The 18,241-nt window shown below is 40.8% G+C and overlaps 1 protein-coding gene across 2 annotated transcripts; it reads left to right on the top strand.

Annotated features, from left to right (window-relative positions):
- Positions 1-153: 153 nt before the first annotated feature.
- On the top strand, positions 154-1,954 carry LOC120790549 (cytochrome c oxidase assembly factor 7). Of its 2 annotated transcripts, XM_040128183.1 has the most exons (4): positions 154-268; positions 468-661; positions 788-928; positions 1,479-1,954. In XM_040128183.1, the coding sequence occupies exons 2-4, from the start codon at positions 556-558 to the stop codon at positions 1,922-1,924; spliced, it is 693 nt and encodes a 230-aa protein (XP_039984117.1). In that variant the 5' UTR covers positions 154-268; positions 468-555; the 3' UTR covers positions 1,925-1,954. The 2 variants fall into 2 exon arrangements, with proteins under 2 accessions (XP_039984117.1, XP_039984116.1); XM_040128182.1 differs by lacking the exon at positions 154-268 and having other exon boundaries at positions 275-661.
- The last annotated feature ends 16,287 nt before the right edge of the window (positions 1,955-18,241 follow it).

Below are 18,241 nucleotides of genomic sequence, written 5' to 3' on the forward strand. Positions count from 1 at the left end.
AACCAGCTAGCTAGCTCACTGGTTGTCGCCTCCATTTAGGCAGCATGCTCTCCGCGCAAACATGTCGACAGCAGTCTGCTGTGGCGGATTTCATGATTTAAAGGTGTCGACAAAAATCAATGCAGCGACCGGAGCTCGGACTCGGGGAACCGGGTGGGGGATATCGTTTTCACGGCGAGCAGTTGGGTCTATTTTTGACTAGGCAGACCATAAACAAAGGTCACAGCACTGGAAGTACATTGCGAGGGGGCTGGACTACGGAAGGCTGGTAAGGAGGGTTATGAAACCCGGATCACACATGGTCGTGCTCTTCTTCGGTTTTCGAGGGAAACCTATTCTATGACTAATTGTACCGACCTTTTGTAAAAACTTTACGATTAACAGCAGTCATCTCTATCGCGATTTTATTTAAACAATCGTTTTAAGAAAACACTTTTGTAACATCGCTCACTAACTCGTTCACCAAGGTCACAAGTGGCAGTGGATGTGTTGGAAGCTAAGGCTTGAACACATGTGCTCGTTGTAAAGTTAAAACGCAGAGGAGCAAGCTGAAATATGGCTGGACTTGTGAACTTTGAGGATGAGAATGAAGTGAAGCAGTTTTTGGACAACCTGGGAGTGGAGTTCAGCTTCCAGTGCTACAAAGAGAAGGATCCTGAAGGTAACATGCCTGCGCTGTTCAGAGATCAGTGGTGCTGAAGCTCACCTAGAGAAGGAAAAAGAATGTGTGATTTGTTATTAGTTAGGTTTGCCTCCTGGTTAAAACCCTGTGATGTGTTTTTTGTAGGGTGCCAAAGGCTGGCAGACTACTTGGATGGAGTGAAGAAGAGCTATGAATCTGCAGCACAGGTGCTCAAACATAACTGTGAAACAAATGGACATGGAGAAAGCTGCTATAAACTGGGGGCTTATCATGTCACGGGAAAAGGTATACCAGCAGTTTGGCTTGTTGCTTTCCTTATTTACCCTCTCTGGTGTCTGGGACAAAATTCTGAAACGTCACAAGTTTAAAGGATAATTTCATAAAGTCATCAAAGGTTGAAACAACATAAAATGTTGATGTGATACTTGAGCGAGAAATGGAAAGTAATGATACTTTGCAGCACAAGGTACAAAGTTCGTTTTATTCCACTACTCTATGGATATAATGAAGTTACTGGTTACAGTGCAGGTTAAAGTTGCACAAGCAAAATACAAATATTTGCTGTTTAATATTAATAATGCTAATAATAATTTACCAAAAATCTTTGAATTGTTTACATGTGAATACATCAATAATTGAATTTAATTCTTAAAATGAGTGCTTTTAATTTTGATACTTGCGTACATTTTAGTGTACTTTTACTTACATAAAACCTTGACTACAGCACTTCTAGAGAAGGGAGGGAATTGAATACTTTTTACCTTATGTCTCTGCATAAGATGCATAAAGATCTCTGCATAAAGTCCTTTGTCAATCTCCTAAATCTTTCCACTAGGTGGAGTGACTGAGTGTCTGAAAACAGCCTACTCCTGCTTTATGCGCTCCTGCAACGCCGGAGGCAAGAAGTCTGTAGATGCCTGTCATAATGTTGGTCTGTTAGCCCATGATGGACGAGCTATGGAAGGCGGACCTGACCTTACGGCAGCTCGGCGGTACTATGAGAAGGCCTGCGCCGGTGGCTTTGCTCCTTCGTGCTTTAACCTCAGTGCTTTGTTCATTGAGGGCAATTCCAAGGGCCTGGCACCAGATATGACTCTAGCTTTGAAGTTCGCTGACAGGGCTTGTGAGCTGGGACACGTGTGGGGCTGCGCCAATGCAAGTCGCATGTACAGACTGGGGGATGGTACAGAGAAGGATGAGAAGAAAGCAGAGGAGCTGAAGAATCGAGCGAGGGAGCTGCATGGTTTAGAGAAGGAAAGGCAGCTCAAATTTGGGGTGTGAATGTGCCACGCTCGACTATATTATCAATGTTTTGGTCTGCCTGCACATTTGGTGTTCAGTCAGGTTGTTTGAGTGAACAAGTATACAGGACATGTTTGCACAGACAAAACCTGGTATGGGGGTTCAACGGTTGAAGGTGATCTGTTGTTAGTTTAAAAGCAGAATGGATGTGTGTGGCTCATTTACAGTCTGTAGACAGTAAAATTCAGGGAGCAGTGTTAACTCGACTGTTTGTATTAGTAGATTTTAGTCAAATGTGTATAAGAAATATAAAAGCAATCAAACAAATACTGATTTAAATACAGCATTTGGTTAATTACGCTTTTGTCTGTGATTTTTGGTTTAGAAATGTTTTGGCACAAGCTCAAATATATAGGGCAGTTTGAAATCTCATCAGATAATCATGTGAATCAGCCTTCATACAGAATTGTGTGTGATATCCTTTGCGTGTGTTATAAGTATAGGGTATGCCTCTGTTAGAAAACAGAATTTCATATTATTTCCTTTCAATAAAACTTTGCAGAAATTGACAAAATTGCGAAACATTGCAAATGTGCAGCCTCACGTTGTAAAGCTCGGGAAAACTCGACTCTATCAGGGATAAGCAAAATGTGATTAAAAAAGGCGAACATCGTTTTGACATCAGAATAGTGAGTAGCAGTGGGATTTTGTCCTGGAAACCACCTGTACGTGATACCGGTTAGTTTCACAATCCACAGGAGCTGTTGTGGGCACCACGGTGGTTGGACCACAAGAGGGGGTCAGAATCAAAGAAATCAACTTTGCGCCCGTTTCAAATCTCACAGGGCGCACTGCCCTTAAATCGCTGTAATAGGCAGGGGGTATGCGAGTCCCATCTATCCATATTCGAACCGACGCTGTATTAGAAACCTGTACACAACGTTGACACAGGCAAAAGGTGTCTGTATACAATGAACTAAATTAAGCCGGGCTGATGGGGATGGTAGGCGGACTGGTCCACTTGCTCGCTGGAAGCTCCGCCCGTTAGCGGTGCGTCTCCTCAGCCCTCATTCAAAACAGAGGACAGCTGTTGCGAGTCGCATCGTCGTGTCCTCAGCGTTAGCCTAAAAACTGGTGGCTGTCTGCTGTCTTCTGATGTACCCGCTGGAATACCAGGAGCAAAAAAGACAACCGGGCACTTCGGTGAGTTACTGAAGAATATGAGGCAAAGTTTGTTATCGTTTGCGACGTGGTTTAGAAAATCCCTCCCCAGCCGTCGATGTAGCTAGCTAACGTAACGTTAAGCCCCACGAACGGTTTGGGTGTGTTTGTTTTTAGATGCAGGATGCACCCATATCTAAGTAAATCGGCATCCATCAAGGGGAGGGGACGAGGAGATGTGAGAGAGACCATAAACTGAACGCAGCGACTGGTCCGGGATTTTGTAATGCAGAATATCTGTAGCTGGGTGCAGTAGTTTGCTTTAGCCATTATTTTATTTTCGCCTCCACCCACGTGAAGATACGGTCGCCCAACCACACACCAAGAAGCAGCACCGAGGACTTTGATATAATTCTAGTAATAAATCATGCGCTCCCTTACCAAGCTAACAATTCAAGCTAGCGAGAGGTACACATGCTAATATGGAGAAAAGAGTAAGGAGAGTCGGAGTTAGCATTTTGTGATTCCTCCGGTGCAGTCTCACTTTGTTTACTTTAGTCACTGCACAGTTTGCTTCGGTTTAGGGAGACGGGAGACTTTATATCGACCCATTTTTGCTGCTAGCCCAGCAGAGCTCATTTAGCAGTCATAACCACTGCAGGCGCACTGCTCTGGACAGCTCATTGGCGGTGAACCCCCTGCACAGTTACCCTCCGGGGAGTGCTTTGGGTGTGGCGTGGGTTCACCCACGAACAATACTGTGTACAGTCATAGCCTATCTTGTCCCAGCAGTAGCATTTCTTGGTTGTAGAACAGGCACAAAATACGAGTCGTCGGTGTATTTTTGAGTCTGGTGACCAGCAGTTTTCGACCCTTGTGTCCTGAAATCAAATAAATGAGGGAAACTTTCAGAGCATGAGCAAGAGAGGATCCTCCCAAGTTCAGCTGGTAGGTGTTTCTTAAATAAGACGTTCACATCTCACTAACAACACTCAGCAAGCTATTCTACATGTGTCTGATAACTATCTACCTTCATGAATGTAATCCAATCTGTGGAACAGTAATATCTATTTTAAATGAATAATAGTCTTCAATTAGGCATCTATGTCTTCTCGCTCTATGCCAGATACGTGCCATAGTTCAAAAAGAATATACAGACCTAACATTCATCAATCCGTAGGACGTATCTTAGCTTTTCTATCAGAACTTAAATTAAGCAGTGTTGACCTTTTCCTGACACATGAATTAATCTGTGACAATGGTATGATAACAGTGGAAAACTTACATGTTAATTTGTGAACAGAACTAGCCTGCTCACACATGAGTGAGTGGGCTAATTCTATTAGTTGTCAAGCAGAATACTTTTTAAGCTGAATTCATGCCCTCTTCACTGTTAGTCCGCCTTTTTTCTTAAACAAAACCTCCCTCTGCTCAAACCTCCCATCTAACACTCTTTGTCACTGTCCTGTGTGACGTTGCGGTTGCTCACCCCTTTCAACTTATTTTAAAGGGCTCTAAGGAATGTTCAGTATGGATATTTAGTATGGCTGCTGTTCTCAACACTTAGCATATGACCCAGAGGTCACTGGTTCACACTCATGACTAGCGTGCCTTTTCTGTTGTTACACAGAAAAGGGTGAAACAATCTCATTTGGCTTCTGCAGTCTTGGCAGTCTTCTTTGATAGTTAAATAGACACAGAATGTATTTATTTATTAGATAGTGTTCACAGTTGCCGTCATACCATTTCTGAACATTGTTTGATTGAGTGGTTAGATAATACTACAGTAAGAGTTTAGCCCAAAATAGGAGATGAAACCTAATTCTTTCCAAATGCTGGAGATCCTCAGTACTCCATATGTCAGAGAAGGAATCTGTTTGGAATTCCTTTTGGTTTTTGCTTTATCTGATTCAGGCTGAACCAAGGAAAATGCTGCAAGTTGTTGTAAATTATCAGTGAAAGTTTGGTCTGCAGGACAGTGGTCAGTGGATGTAAAGGGTATATCTGAAATGTTTACCCAAGTAGTCTTCATACTGGGGCTTAGGTTTTAATCCAATAAAATATGGTTGATTAAGTATTCTATCCAGCATGCAGATTTGCACTGTGGGTCTTAAGCAACACAAGTTCCATCTGCCTATTTACAAATGCTACATTGAATTATCATTGTATTTTCCGATGTATCCTGTTTTTTGTTTCTCTGCTTGACTGTAAACAAAAACATCATGTTGCATAACTGTTGCCAACAGAAACTGTGAGTGCCTGGAGGTTTTGCTGAAGCTCACTTGGTTAGAGTGCTGATCCCACCACTTTGTGTATACCACATAATCATGTACAGCTAAATGCTTTGTCTTTTCGAGGATATAAGACAACAGTCCTTAATTGAAACATCTGATCACATTGTATTTAGAGTGAGAAAATCATTCAGATGATATTTTTTTACAGATGTAATTCCAGTTTTTCCATCTCTAAATGACTACACCTGCTTGGATAAGATTCTCCTCAAAGTCATTTGAGCACCAGCGACTTTTTAGAAACCATCTCTTGGTAACTCTACATACCACCTCCACCTTCTGGGCCAGGCTAATCCCTGAGATGCCTCATGTACGTGGGCCCATCTGTTCAGCACTATGGTGTAGCTGCTCTGTCCAAGGCCTGCAAATGTGATTAGTTAGAGATTACATCTGTGTGTGTGAAATGAAACTGCCTTCTCAGAGTCAGATCTGTGTATTTATAAGAGAAGGAATAAAGGAATAAAGCACTGTAAGGCTTTTGTGTCATCAGGTTCAGCTCCTAGTGTTTCTCAGGTCATGTTCACCTAACATTTTATGTAAAATGTTCCCAGAAGCAGTCATCTTGTAGCCTCCTTCTGGGTCTTATACATATTCTAGAGGCATTTTGATCTGCATCAAGCTTTTTTTTCTCTGTGACCTCCAATCAGTACTGTTGCTCAGTTGCCGGGGTAACTATGCATGTGTCTGGCACATCCATGCAGCACAGATGGAACTGCAAAGTCACATGTCGTCACACTCTTCCTCTGATGCCTTCCCATCCATGGCTCTGTCAGTACAAGAACAAATACAAAGTTGGTTATCTGTGTTTATTTTCTGCTCAGATATTTGCTGTATGTGAGTGGGAAATAAAAGACAAGGATGATACACGTCCTAATGTTAACTTCAGAAATCTCAGTGGCAAGCACTACTTCACTGCATACATTGAGCAACGTGCCTTTTTTGTCGCACACAGAAGAACATTTGAGGAAGTAGTACAAAACTGCGCCTTGTTATTGTTATAAGTGTATTTGCCACGTGGTTCCTGCTGTGTTGTAATCACAGCTCTTGTGTAGGGGAAGTATATGCCACCATGAGCAGTCGGATACAAACAGTGTTGAAATGGAAACTGTACATAGAGGGTCACTCGTGACTGATGGCGGAATCTCCCTCTCACACAGAGACACGAACCCCGCTAAACACATGCCACATTAGGCCGAGTGGCGGCAGGAGGCCTGGAGCTTTGAGTACATTTAACCTGACTTTAACCACTGATGGGAGTGGCTCACACGTGAAGGGCTACACAGTGAGTGGACTGCTGCACAACTTTGTCTCCCTTACTCCTCTCGCCTCTCTAGTTCCTATCCTCTCCTTTTCGTTACTTTGCTCTCCGTTTCTTTGTTGTGAGTGGAACATAATGCTATTTTAGGCCTGTCATGTACGCCTAAATTTCATTTTGTCTAATTATTAGTCACTATCCCTCACGATGGGTTGACATATACTACATTCACCAACCCCCAAGCTCCCACTTCCTGCTTCCTTCTCCCTTTTTTTTCTTGTCTTCAGTCTTTTTTGTGAACATGTCTGGCTATCATTCAAGATCACTGGTGCCAATACAATACTTGATTTTCAGGTACCGTATCACTTAAAGTGATCTACACTCTAAACTTTTTTTTTTTCCCCCCAATTTAAATGAGCCAAATGTCTCCATATATATCAGTATGATTTTGTCTTAGCATACACAAGCTATACGTGAAAATTTTTACTCCATAGTGTATTTTATTCAAGAATATTATGATTTAAATCAGGAAAAATGTAAACAGTGAATAAGTAAACAAAACAAAACATGTTGGTTTCTTGGTGCGAGGGACACAGATAACCAATCGGTGTATTACTCAAATAGTATTCAGGTTTGATATCAAGCCGTACTTGTAAACAGGTCATGGTTGTGTGGAGCTGCACTGAGCCGTAACTGATCTCAAGTGGCAGATCTCTTCTGACCTTATCAGTCATAATTGCTCTTTCACTGCAACTGCCATCCACACAGCAGAATAACTTTAGCTGGTGTTTATTAAAAAAAGTTGATGTTTCTCCTTATTGTATATTTAAATATCACAAGATTTCTGGAGATAGGCAGTGGAAGTCTAACCAGACTATTGTAATAACAATGTATTGGCACAATGTTATTTTTGTTCTGGTATTTGATGATACTTTTATCTTTCTCTTAACATGCTCTACAGTAGGGCTACTCTTATTGTATGTTGAGGTTTGAATTCAGCATTAGGTTGACCTGTCACAAATTTTAGGAATGTGTGTGTGTGTGTGTGTGTGTGTGTGTGTGTGTGTGTGTGTGTGTGTGCGCGCCTGCATGCATGTGTGTGTTTGTGGTGTTATGTAGTTGCAGCTAGTGCTGAAGTATCAGTCTAATTTTTGCTGATTTGGCTTTCTTCATCTGCAAAATATTGCCTCATTATACTCCAGTTATCTTTCATCAGTTGTAAAATTATCAGGTAGGACCAGATGAAAAGAAAATGGATTACAAACGTAGTGCCCTTCTGCAAAATGACAGTAGAAGCTGTTGGATAAATCAGTGTGAGAGAGGCTTTCAATACTACAGTTAACTTAGCTCTTCTCCTTGTGAAGCTTTGTCCCTGAAATCCACCATTCGCTCCCTCTGACTCTAAACAGATCGTATCAAAGTGGAAACATGGCTGTGTACCTAGTAGGTTTCTTGCCTGTTTGTTATGCTGGCTCAAGACAAAGTGGAAATGTCTCAGCCAACTGGCTTTACTCTAATTCCTGCTTGTCCACCACCTGGATGGTTATCTTGCATGTCTTTTCATCTGTGTGCATCCGTGTCCATGTATGTGTGTTGTTTTTTTTGCTTTTTGTTTTTGTTTTTTTCCCCTTTGAATCTGTGTATTTCAAGGTCAGCATCTGCTCAGCTCACCCAACTGATGGGTGTTAGATGGGGTCAGTGTGTCAGGTTGTAGGTGTCTGGGGTCATAAGGTCAAGGGTCAAAATGAGTTCAGGGACACATTTTTAGTAACAGGGCCCAGCCTTTAAGGCATCCAGGATGCCAGCCAGGACAGTCTTGTTCCACCTGACACTTTCAGGCTGGCCCTTTGCCTGTGTCATGTGGCATTTTTCTCTGCATATTCTGAATATTTTCACTAGAGGAAATTTCATTTGAGGACCAAATGCAGAGTACAAAGCAATGCAACGATGGTCTGCTTATATGGCAAGATAGGCAATTTCTTGGAGATTTTATGATTTTCCAATTAGGTTATATATTAGTAACATGAACATTTAAAATCATTAATCTGAATGTAAGTGCTGACAAAATGTGTAGGTGTGCTTTAGATAGGGAATGAAAGCCCTGGTTTTCACTCATTGATAAAATTGTGGTGGGCAACATATTAAATTTTATGCAAGGCTTTTTTATTAGACTGTAGATTAGATTAGATTGTTTTAACTTGGTGTACCACATAAGTAACTAGCAACCAGCCCGCCCCCCAAAAAATATTAACCTAAAATATTAGGTTTTATGCAAGGCTGTTGTATTAGACTGTAGATTAGGTTGGATTGTTTTAACTTGGTCTACCACATGAGTAACTAGCAACCCCCCCCGTGGCCCAGCTGAATGTAAACAGACAGATGCCGCACCCTACAACTTCTCTTGCATATTGTCCTCATCCACCAGTCTGTATCAGTCTCTGTGGTCTCACAACACAGCCTCATCTATCTGTCTAAACCTCTGAGTGTTTTGGCTTGGGAACTAAACTGAGAGCTGAACCTTGGATATATCATGGAAACTTGTGAACCTGGTCCTGAACCCTGCCAAAAGACAATAGATCAGATAGAGACAAATGTGATTCCACCTCTCTCTCCTCTTTTGCTCTCTCCCTTTTTTTCCCCCCGTCTTCTCCTAACATTTTCTTTCGTATGGCCTCCACTGCAGTGTCAGGTAGACAGTGGGCTTTTTGGCCCCAAAAACACTATTAATTTAAGGCTTTATCCTCACCACCAGCTCTGCTCTTTGCCTTCCTTTTGACTGTCCTGCACCTCTGTGATGAATGAAAGTGGTGGTTCACTTATTAAGCAGATGTATTTTTCTGCGTCATCTTAAAGAATCATTTAGATTTGTAAGTGACTGAGACAACCTGTTTTCTGTCGCCTCTGTCAGGTTTCCCACAGGTCAGGTCGCTACATGCAGACAGAGACTTGCACTCACATGCCTGCAGTTCTACACATTACTTTGCCAACTGTCAAATTAGGTATTCATTCATTTCATTCACACAGTTTTTCAATGTAAATGTCATCTGACCTTACATAAGAGTAAAATTTAAAAGAAAAACAAACCCAAATCTTTGCTTATTCTAGACAATGCAGTTACAGAAGTAGCAATATCTGTACTTAACACAATTCAGCTGCAATAATAATAGGAAAGTATATTTGCACCCAAAGGTTGCACAAATCTTTAATGTAAATTTCTAAACATTTGCAAAGAAAGTAAAAATGAGTGTGTATTTCCTTTTTTAATCATCACTATTTGAAGAAGGTGTAACTTAGTAGTTATAACTTTATGGCATTGCGTTACATCTTCCCTCATAATATGGCATGCAAGCAACTTTTATGAATGAATTTGTTTCTTCCTACCACACAGTACAGTTGGAGTTTTTGAGGCTTTCTGCTAAAGCAAAGGTATTTAATTTTGGTGACAAAGGATATTTGCAGTAATTTTTAATATTTTTAATACCTGGCATTTCTGTTTAGATCTTGTTTGGGAAAATTCAACATGTCCGTTCTGTAAAAAAGAGTTGAAGGAAACTAACTCAGAGATGTGACTGTTATTACCTCATCGACCAAGCTCAGTGCGTGTTAAAGACGAGCAACTCACAGAATGACAAGTCCCTAGAAAGACTTGATGGACAGGTAATGTTTGATTCTGCTTTGTATGTGAAAGGATAACATGAATGTTTATCTGGCTTCCTTTTGTCTCATAGTTAGAATCTGATAAAGCTGGGAGGGTTGGAAAGATTTGGGAAGAGAAGAGGGAAGGCGACACTGCCGCTGGAAACAATATCTTTCCTATTTTTAGTCAATAGATGAATGTTTAGTAGCACATGCATCCTGTCTGTACTTGTCCACTGAGAGGAGAACAGAGGCTCAAACCAGTAGTATCTGTGTAACTTGGTCACATATTGTAATTTGTGTGTCTCTGTGCGCACGGAGCAGCATGGCCTGGGGCTATGCTCTATGGGAGAGGAGGATCAGAAAAGGGGTGTTAGGGGCTCATTCAGGGACAGAGGGGAAGAGGGAGAGGGGGAGGGGAGCAGTGCAGGCCTTGAAGAGATACAGCTGTTTCTCCAGTCTCAGCTGTTGCTCCTCTTCCATGAGATGTGGGCCCGGTTTCCCTCCCTCTCTCTCTCTCAAACAGACACACTAACTGGAAGAAGCACACAGTGTAACATTGTTCTGCCTTGTGAGAGAACGATGAAAGAATCAATCTTTCATAGCTGCTATCAGATGGGAATAGTAAGTACTCGCCATATTAGTAAGATAGGCAACCTTGGCCAGATTATGCAAGATCTGTCACTGTTTTCATCACATTTTGTTGCTGATTGCTCCTATGTTCTTTTTTTGTCATTTCATCTATCGTTGTTTTTTCTGTTTCTTGTTGTTTCTTTCTTGGTCATTAAGTTAGTTAGTCCATTTTTTATTTTCTTAAAGAATTCAACAACTTTTTGCTTTTTCTCCTCCTGTATCTTTTTTCCCCCTTGACTTCTTCTGAGTGTGTGGGTGTCATGTTTTATTCTCCCATATGACCTCAGGAACTCTTAGACCAAACAACTGTGTGTGTGTGTGTGTGTGTGTGTGTGTGTGTGTGTGTGTGTGTGTTTGTGTTTGTGTGTTTGTGTTTAACTAACTTTGGGTGTCAGTATACATGTATCTTTGGCTCTCATTCTCGCTCTTATACTGAACACAAGTGTTGGACACACTTTGCTCACACACTTGTTCTTCCTCATGTCCTTTACCAGTAAGTTCTCCCTCTGCTTTTCCCTCTCGGTAGTGCTCCCTTCGTGTTTTAAGTTGTAATTGGCCATTTTATCAGGCCCTGGAGACGGGGCAATGCCATATTAGGGGAAGTTGTGTGTGTTTTTGTGTGTGTGTGTGTGTGTGTGTGTGTGTGTGTGTGTGTGTGTGTGTGTGTGTGTGTGTGTGTGTGTGTGTGTGTGTGTGTGTGTGTGTGTGTGTGTGTGTGTGTGTGTGTAAAAATTAAAACAGCAACATTGGGCTATGTTCAAATCTGGAACACTCTTCCTCTTACAAAAAACTTAGCTCTACACACAACATATTCACACACAGGATATAAGGCTAACATAAGCTAGCCTAGAGCTTGTTTATTTTTTTAAAGACACTATGGAGTCTGTGTTTCAGTGTTAGCTTGTACATTGCTCTTTTGGGTCAAGTATCTGAGCAGAGTAGGCCAATCTAAAAGAGGACATAAAAACTTGTTGGAGGAGGATGAGCTCATTGTTACAGAGACGGGAGGGGCTCTGTAGATTTTCATGTTGTATGTGGGAGAAGGATGTTTTGAAAGGTTGTACTTTTAAGAAACCGAAAGACAGAAGTACAGTTCTACCTCATAAAACTGCCTCTTAAAGTATTGTATGTATGTCCAAGTTTGACTACATATTAACGTTTTATGGAGCCTCAATGTGTTAAATAGTAGATAAATAAATAAGTATAGAATACATAATCAAATAAATAATGTAAACTATATAAATGAATCAGTAATTTTGTGAAATTATTTATGAATTTATTTTGAAACAGTAATGAAAAGTGTCATTATGAAATAAAATGAGAAATGAAAAAAAGTCATTTGGAAAAAATGCCCTTATGATGTAGAAAAACACAGCCTTTAAAATTTAATATTGAACTCTGGGATTTCATAGACATCGGCAAAGCCCACAAGAAAACAAGCCTCCAGCAAGATATGAGATCAAAAAAGGAAAGTTTGTTTACAGTTGAGGGTTTGTTGATTAGTTTTTTACTAATCTAATCTAATCTAATCTAATCTAATCTAATTTTTACTAAACTAAGTTTCCTGTACCTTTTTTATATACAGAGTTTGTAATTTCTAGAAAGAAGGTAATGTATCTGGAGTGTCTGTGTGTGTGTGTGTGTGTGTGTGTGTGTGTGTGTGTGTGTGTGTGTGTGTGTGTGTGTGTGTGTGTGTGTGTGTGTGCGTGTGCGTGTTTGCTGTCAAATAATTGTACGGTTTGTCAGGTTGCAGCATGCCATGTCTCTTAAGTCTGTGTCTTAACTCAAAAGCCCTGAGGGTCCCAGTTCTGGAAAATGCTGCCTGTCTCTTTTTGTGGTACTATCAGTGTGAAGGTGGAAGAACCGTATTTTGAGTGGCAGACAGAGATGTAGATATAGATGTTTGCTCACACACCATCTGTTTGGTAAAGTCCTGTTGATATGCATCGACTTTAACTCCAAAAGAGGGAAGATTTGTTCATGATGATGCTCTAATAGAGACAAAGGACATGTACGCATACACCTATATTGTCTTGTACATGTTAACTACAGCTGATATGCACAATAAATTATAAAGTTTTGCTTTCTTGGTGTGACTCACAAACCCATATAACTGGATGGAAATTAGTTGAAAAAACAACCTAAAAAACTGAATATTGGGCATCAGTTGTTGAATGAAAATTATGGGGAGGAGTTTTAGGGTCATAATCAGATTTAGACCTGATTCTGATTAAATTCTTAAAAAACTTTGCAGGGGCAGCAGCGGCAGCTGTGTTGGTAGTTTAATGTTTATCCAAACAATTCTAAATGGCTGCAGCTCTTCATTAACAGTTCATTGTATAAAACTAAGTCACCAATAGACAAAGAGACAAAAATGTCCAATGTAAGCTTGTATACCAACTTCCAACCTCAGTTAAAACCCTACCAAAGTTTTATGTGTCTTTTACCACAATAAAAGAGACACATAATTCCATTCACTGAAAGGCTTTTACTGTAAGCAGCTACAGGAAGTGTTGCCCTTGCATTAGCAGCATGGTTCGTCATTTATTCTCTGTGGTTTCAACACCTCACTGACACTTTTGCAGTTTTGTTTTTTTGTTTTAACAAAACTTTCTAAGCTGTTTGAAAAAACAACTGGCTATAATCAGTCTGCCTTACAGCATGCGTCTTTCCAAAAGAGACAGGAAAAATCCGGTACTAATCTGCTGTAACCAAAACTTCAGATAATGTATTTACAGCGCTGACTCAAAGCAGTTTGGACAGAAAACAGACTTTGAGACATGCAAGAGGTGCACAGTTAATAATGATTTTTCCTGTATATCTGACATGCAGTGTCGCTTTTAGCTGGAACTGGTGTTTGCTAAGCCTCCGTGAGGAGGCCGTACTGCTGTAGGTTTGACTTGTGCCAATCCTCAGAGACTCATAGAGGAAGAAATAGAGATCATATCAGTTTCCTCTAAACAGTACTGCTCTGACTGACTGCTCTATTGCCCTGTATTGTTAGCTGGCCCTTTCCTTGTTAATAGTCCATGCAGGGAATGACCACAGACATCCGCGCTGCTGCCAGCTCCGCACTTCCTCTGCCCCCCTTTCCCTTTTTCCCCCCAGTCATCTGTCACAATGCTCAGGTCACTCAGGCTTCAGCAGCAGCAGAGTTGAACTTGGGTTCGGCTGCCTGCCTGCTCCCATTTGGACCACAAATCAGGCTGTAGCCAGCACACACACAGACATAGACATACACACAACTGTAGGCCAGTGCTTTACCCACACGTGACAGCCTGCTGCTCTGGGCCGCTGCCACATGCCTCTACTCACAAGCTTGGCACTGTAGCCCCTCCTCGGTTCATTTGATGGAAAACCAGATACTGTTATCAAGACCACTCGGGCCTGTGTCTTGGTTCTTGAAGTAGTTTTTTTTTTTCCCCCGTAGTATTTATTTATTTCAAAGGCTGCTACTGCTTCTAGCTGGGGCTGTGCTACAGGACAGTTTTGACTGTAGGTGTAGGTCTGTAAGAGTTGAACATACCAAGTGTGTCTGTGTCACTGGGGGATGTGCCAGGAGAAAAGACAGAAGCGGAACAGGCCTGAACAGCCTGTCTGTAAAGCCTGAGCTCTAATTATCAACCCAAAGAGCTGTAGGGACCGAGGGAGAAGAGGAGAAAGAGAGAGAGTGTGCAAGTGTATCTAAAAAAAGCATAATCACACCCCACAGTGCAAGCTGCTTCTACGACACTGATTTAGAACTGCCTGAATTTCACAAAGAGGGTAGAGAGATATAACTAAACTAGGTTCGTGTGTGTGTGTGTGTGTGTGTGTGTGTGTGTGTGTGTGTGTGTGTGTGTGTGTGTGTGTGTGTGTGTGTGTGTGTGTGTGTATGTTTTAATAATGTGTCTACTTTACATGCATCATGTCTTCTGTATTTTTTTATCAGCTGAGCAGAATATAAGTCAGCTGACTGCACTTCACCACAATGTTGACAGATCTGGTGACTGTATTTAATTGTGCATGTAAATTTGAGTTATTTGCTTTTTAAAATAGAAAATAAAGCTTTCATTATATATCAGGACTAATTACTAAAATGTGGCATTGTTCACAAACAAGCTGTTGGCATTCTCAACACCTTTGATTTGTCAACACAGATAAAATGTAGTTTTCACTACTGAGGAAATCATCTACATAGAAAACCAACATGGTTGTAGAAGAAAAGGCAACTCAATAAAGACATTACATTTCATTTTATCACATTCTCTCAGACCTTGTGGCAGTGGCTCTATTAGTTGAAAGACGTACAGTTAATAATAAATGTAAAATGTAAACTGCATATGTTTATACCATTAATAATCATATGAGTGCATATTTTCAGTTACTCTCAGAAGCTGAGTCAATCAAGCTCATCCTTTAAACTTAACTCCTAACTAATCCCATCCCCTTCATGGTCACACACTATATTTCAAGATGATATTTTATTTGCTTTCACTGTTGGAAACAACTCTCAAGCATTATGGCTTTCTCTAATTACTCTTTATGCTAAATAATGCCACATTTTCAGTTGATTTTGTTGAGACACACATGCAAATCTGTACTTGTATATACTGAACAACTAAGTAAAAATCCTGTTCCAACTGTGAAGGAAATTACTGTATTTCAGTATTTCAAAAAATAATTTCTTGCATATATGCTCCTCATGAATTTCAATGTATTTTCATACGGAAATAGATTTCACACAGGATGTATGGTGGATAATACAAGTGTATGTTATGTAAGATAAAACCCATTTTGCATCACTTCTGGTTATAAGCACAGACACTTTTTTTATTCTTATTCAAGCACTGATGATGATCAAAGTGGAAAAGAAAGACTTGGCCCAGCGTTAATTTTAATTTATATAAATGGGTTGCATTGTCAATTTAGATACCAAGGGTGTCAGCTATGCATCGAAATGATAAACTAGTCATTATGCTCATTTTCAAAATAAGGACCATAATAAAAGTAAGATGGTATGGATAAAGCCAAGATGCTAGTACTCTGATACTGAGAAATACTACAATTTTATAAAGTTTAACTATATTTTAATGTGCAAAATTAGATAATGTCTTCATCTCTTGTTTTTAAGACTTACTATGCCATTGGGTGCTCTGCTTTCTCACTAGATCAGGCTTATGTCCAGCCGCAGACAGGACTAAATATTCATGAACTGATGGCTCAATATGTTAGAGGGTAGAGCATGGTTGGTTCAGTGCTTTTACTGTGAAATGATGTGGCACCATTAAACTCCTTTCTTCTTCTTTTGCATCTTTTTGCTCTGACAAATCACATATATGCAGGCTTCTTGTCTGGAAGGATGAGTATATTCGGGACATAGAGGTATTTTCTCACTGCCTGTAGCCTGTGTTTTCTGTGTTAATAGAGCCTGATTCACTAAGCAACAAGGACCCCAACATGTGGTGTAAGCTGTGTTGGCAAACAATGGGATTCCTTAAAATTATGAACCTGTTCTGCGGAGAGGATTAAAACTAAGAAACCTTGTTCCAAGAAGGACAGTTGGGTAGCCTAGGGTAAAGACTAGTATTCAAAATTTGAGCAAATGGAGCACATGGCTTTTTGCACAGATGTAAGAGGCTGTACATGTAGAGTTGTGGCAGTATCCTGCTTACCCCCTGCCCTTCCTACACTCGTAGGCATTCTCTCTTTTTCACTCCTACTGATCTAAACTATCATGGAGCTGCCTCTGTCCACTTATTGACCTTCAGAAGGATCTGAACATCAGCGGCATGTTAAGTGATGGTGTGAAGGGGCTGTTAGGCATGTTCCCTCGACAGCAACACACACACACACACACGTGCACACACACAGATACATACAGATACATGCACCATTGTCCCTCCACAGGCTGTGCCACCAATCTCTGCTTGAACAGCCAGCCTGCTGAGAGAAAGCAGTGTATATCGAACTGCTGTGACATGCAGCCACATGCTATGTTACTGTGTGTATGTGCAGGTTATTAGAGCCTCTCTTAGCTGCTGATCAATACTGTTCTTTTGACTAGAGCTCAGGGAAAGTGAGAACCTAAATCTAGCCTTTGCTGGCATAGTATTACTGAATCACCACTGACTAGAAGTAGCTCTTTGGTGATTAAAAGGCTTCACAAAAGATATGACCAAAGAAAGTTATAAGTAAGACTCTTTGTTCTTGTAAAACAAAAGCAAAAGGTAAAGAAGCATATCACATTTCATATCTTGAAACCTAATCCTGCTTTAAAATTTTGTAAATACAAGATGGTAATGGGGGTTATGTCCCAGCTTGTTTACAGGTTTAGCCCAGTACAGTCTCTCCCCATAATCTGACAATGAGTCCTACTACAGTACTTTCACAGTGGAAAGATAATTTACCTAAAAGATAGCAACTTTGACTTTGTAGGTCTACAGCCCCAAACAGTGTGAATGCTCTTAGTGTGTGTGTGTGTGTGTGTGTGTGTGTGTGTGTGTGTGTGTGTGTGTGTGTGTGTGTGTGTCTGTGTGTGTGTCTGTGTGTGTGTGGTGTGCGTGTGTACTCAAGAGTAGAAGAAGAGGGCACTGCTTAATGGGCTGTCACATCCCTGACTGCTTAGCTCAACACACTGACCCACTTTGGCTCCCGGACTTTGGTGCATCTGCGGCATGCTTTTCAAATAGATCAAGCCCTGCTGCTGCTAGGTAAAACAGAAAGCATGTGTCTGTACCGTATGAGTATTATACCGACACTAACGAAGAGCAGGTACTGTAAGTTTTATGATAAAGCAGTACTTCTCTACTTACTCCTTTTTCAAAAGATTATACAGTGAAAAGGCCAGGACTCCATTATCTGTTCATAATTATAACGTCTATGAGTCTAGCTGTTGGCAGGAGAAAGACATTTATGGTGCTCACACACATTTGGAGCAGATTCAGAAGTGATGCTTGCAGGGCTGAGAGGTGTCAAAGACAGGCCTTTCAGAGCTGCAGGCAGGGACTGGCAGAGTTGTCAAAGCTGTGGAAATCACACACCGCTCTCTCAATGCTGAACGCTACAGGAATCTCACATCTAATCCTTTATTACAGTCTCGCAGCATGTGACCTTTCCCCGGTCACACTTGAGGTACAGTTCTGTACAGTTCTGTAAAGGGGTACACAAACTTGGTCCCTCCATCATAGACACACACATATTCAACACACTAATCCTTTGTGTTTGTGTATGCCTATGGTAGCTTGTGCCTCATTTTGGGACAAAGATGGAGTAGTGAGAAAACATGTATACACCTACAATATGCTGTTTAAAACAAGGAAAAACAGCAGAAATTCCCTTTTAGGTAGCTGTTTCCTGAAAAATGACTTCATATATCACAGAGAAGCAGCAAATCATTAC

The sequence above is a fragment of the Xiphias gladius genome, chromosome 6 (genome assembly GCF_016859285.1).
Source record: "Xiphias gladius isolate SHS-SW01 ecotype Sanya breed wild chromosome 6, ASM1685928v1, whole genome shotgun sequence".
In the NCBI taxonomy this organism is placed as follows: domain Eukaryota; kingdom Metazoa; phylum Chordata; class Actinopteri; order Istiophoriformes; family Xiphiidae; genus Xiphias; species Xiphias gladius.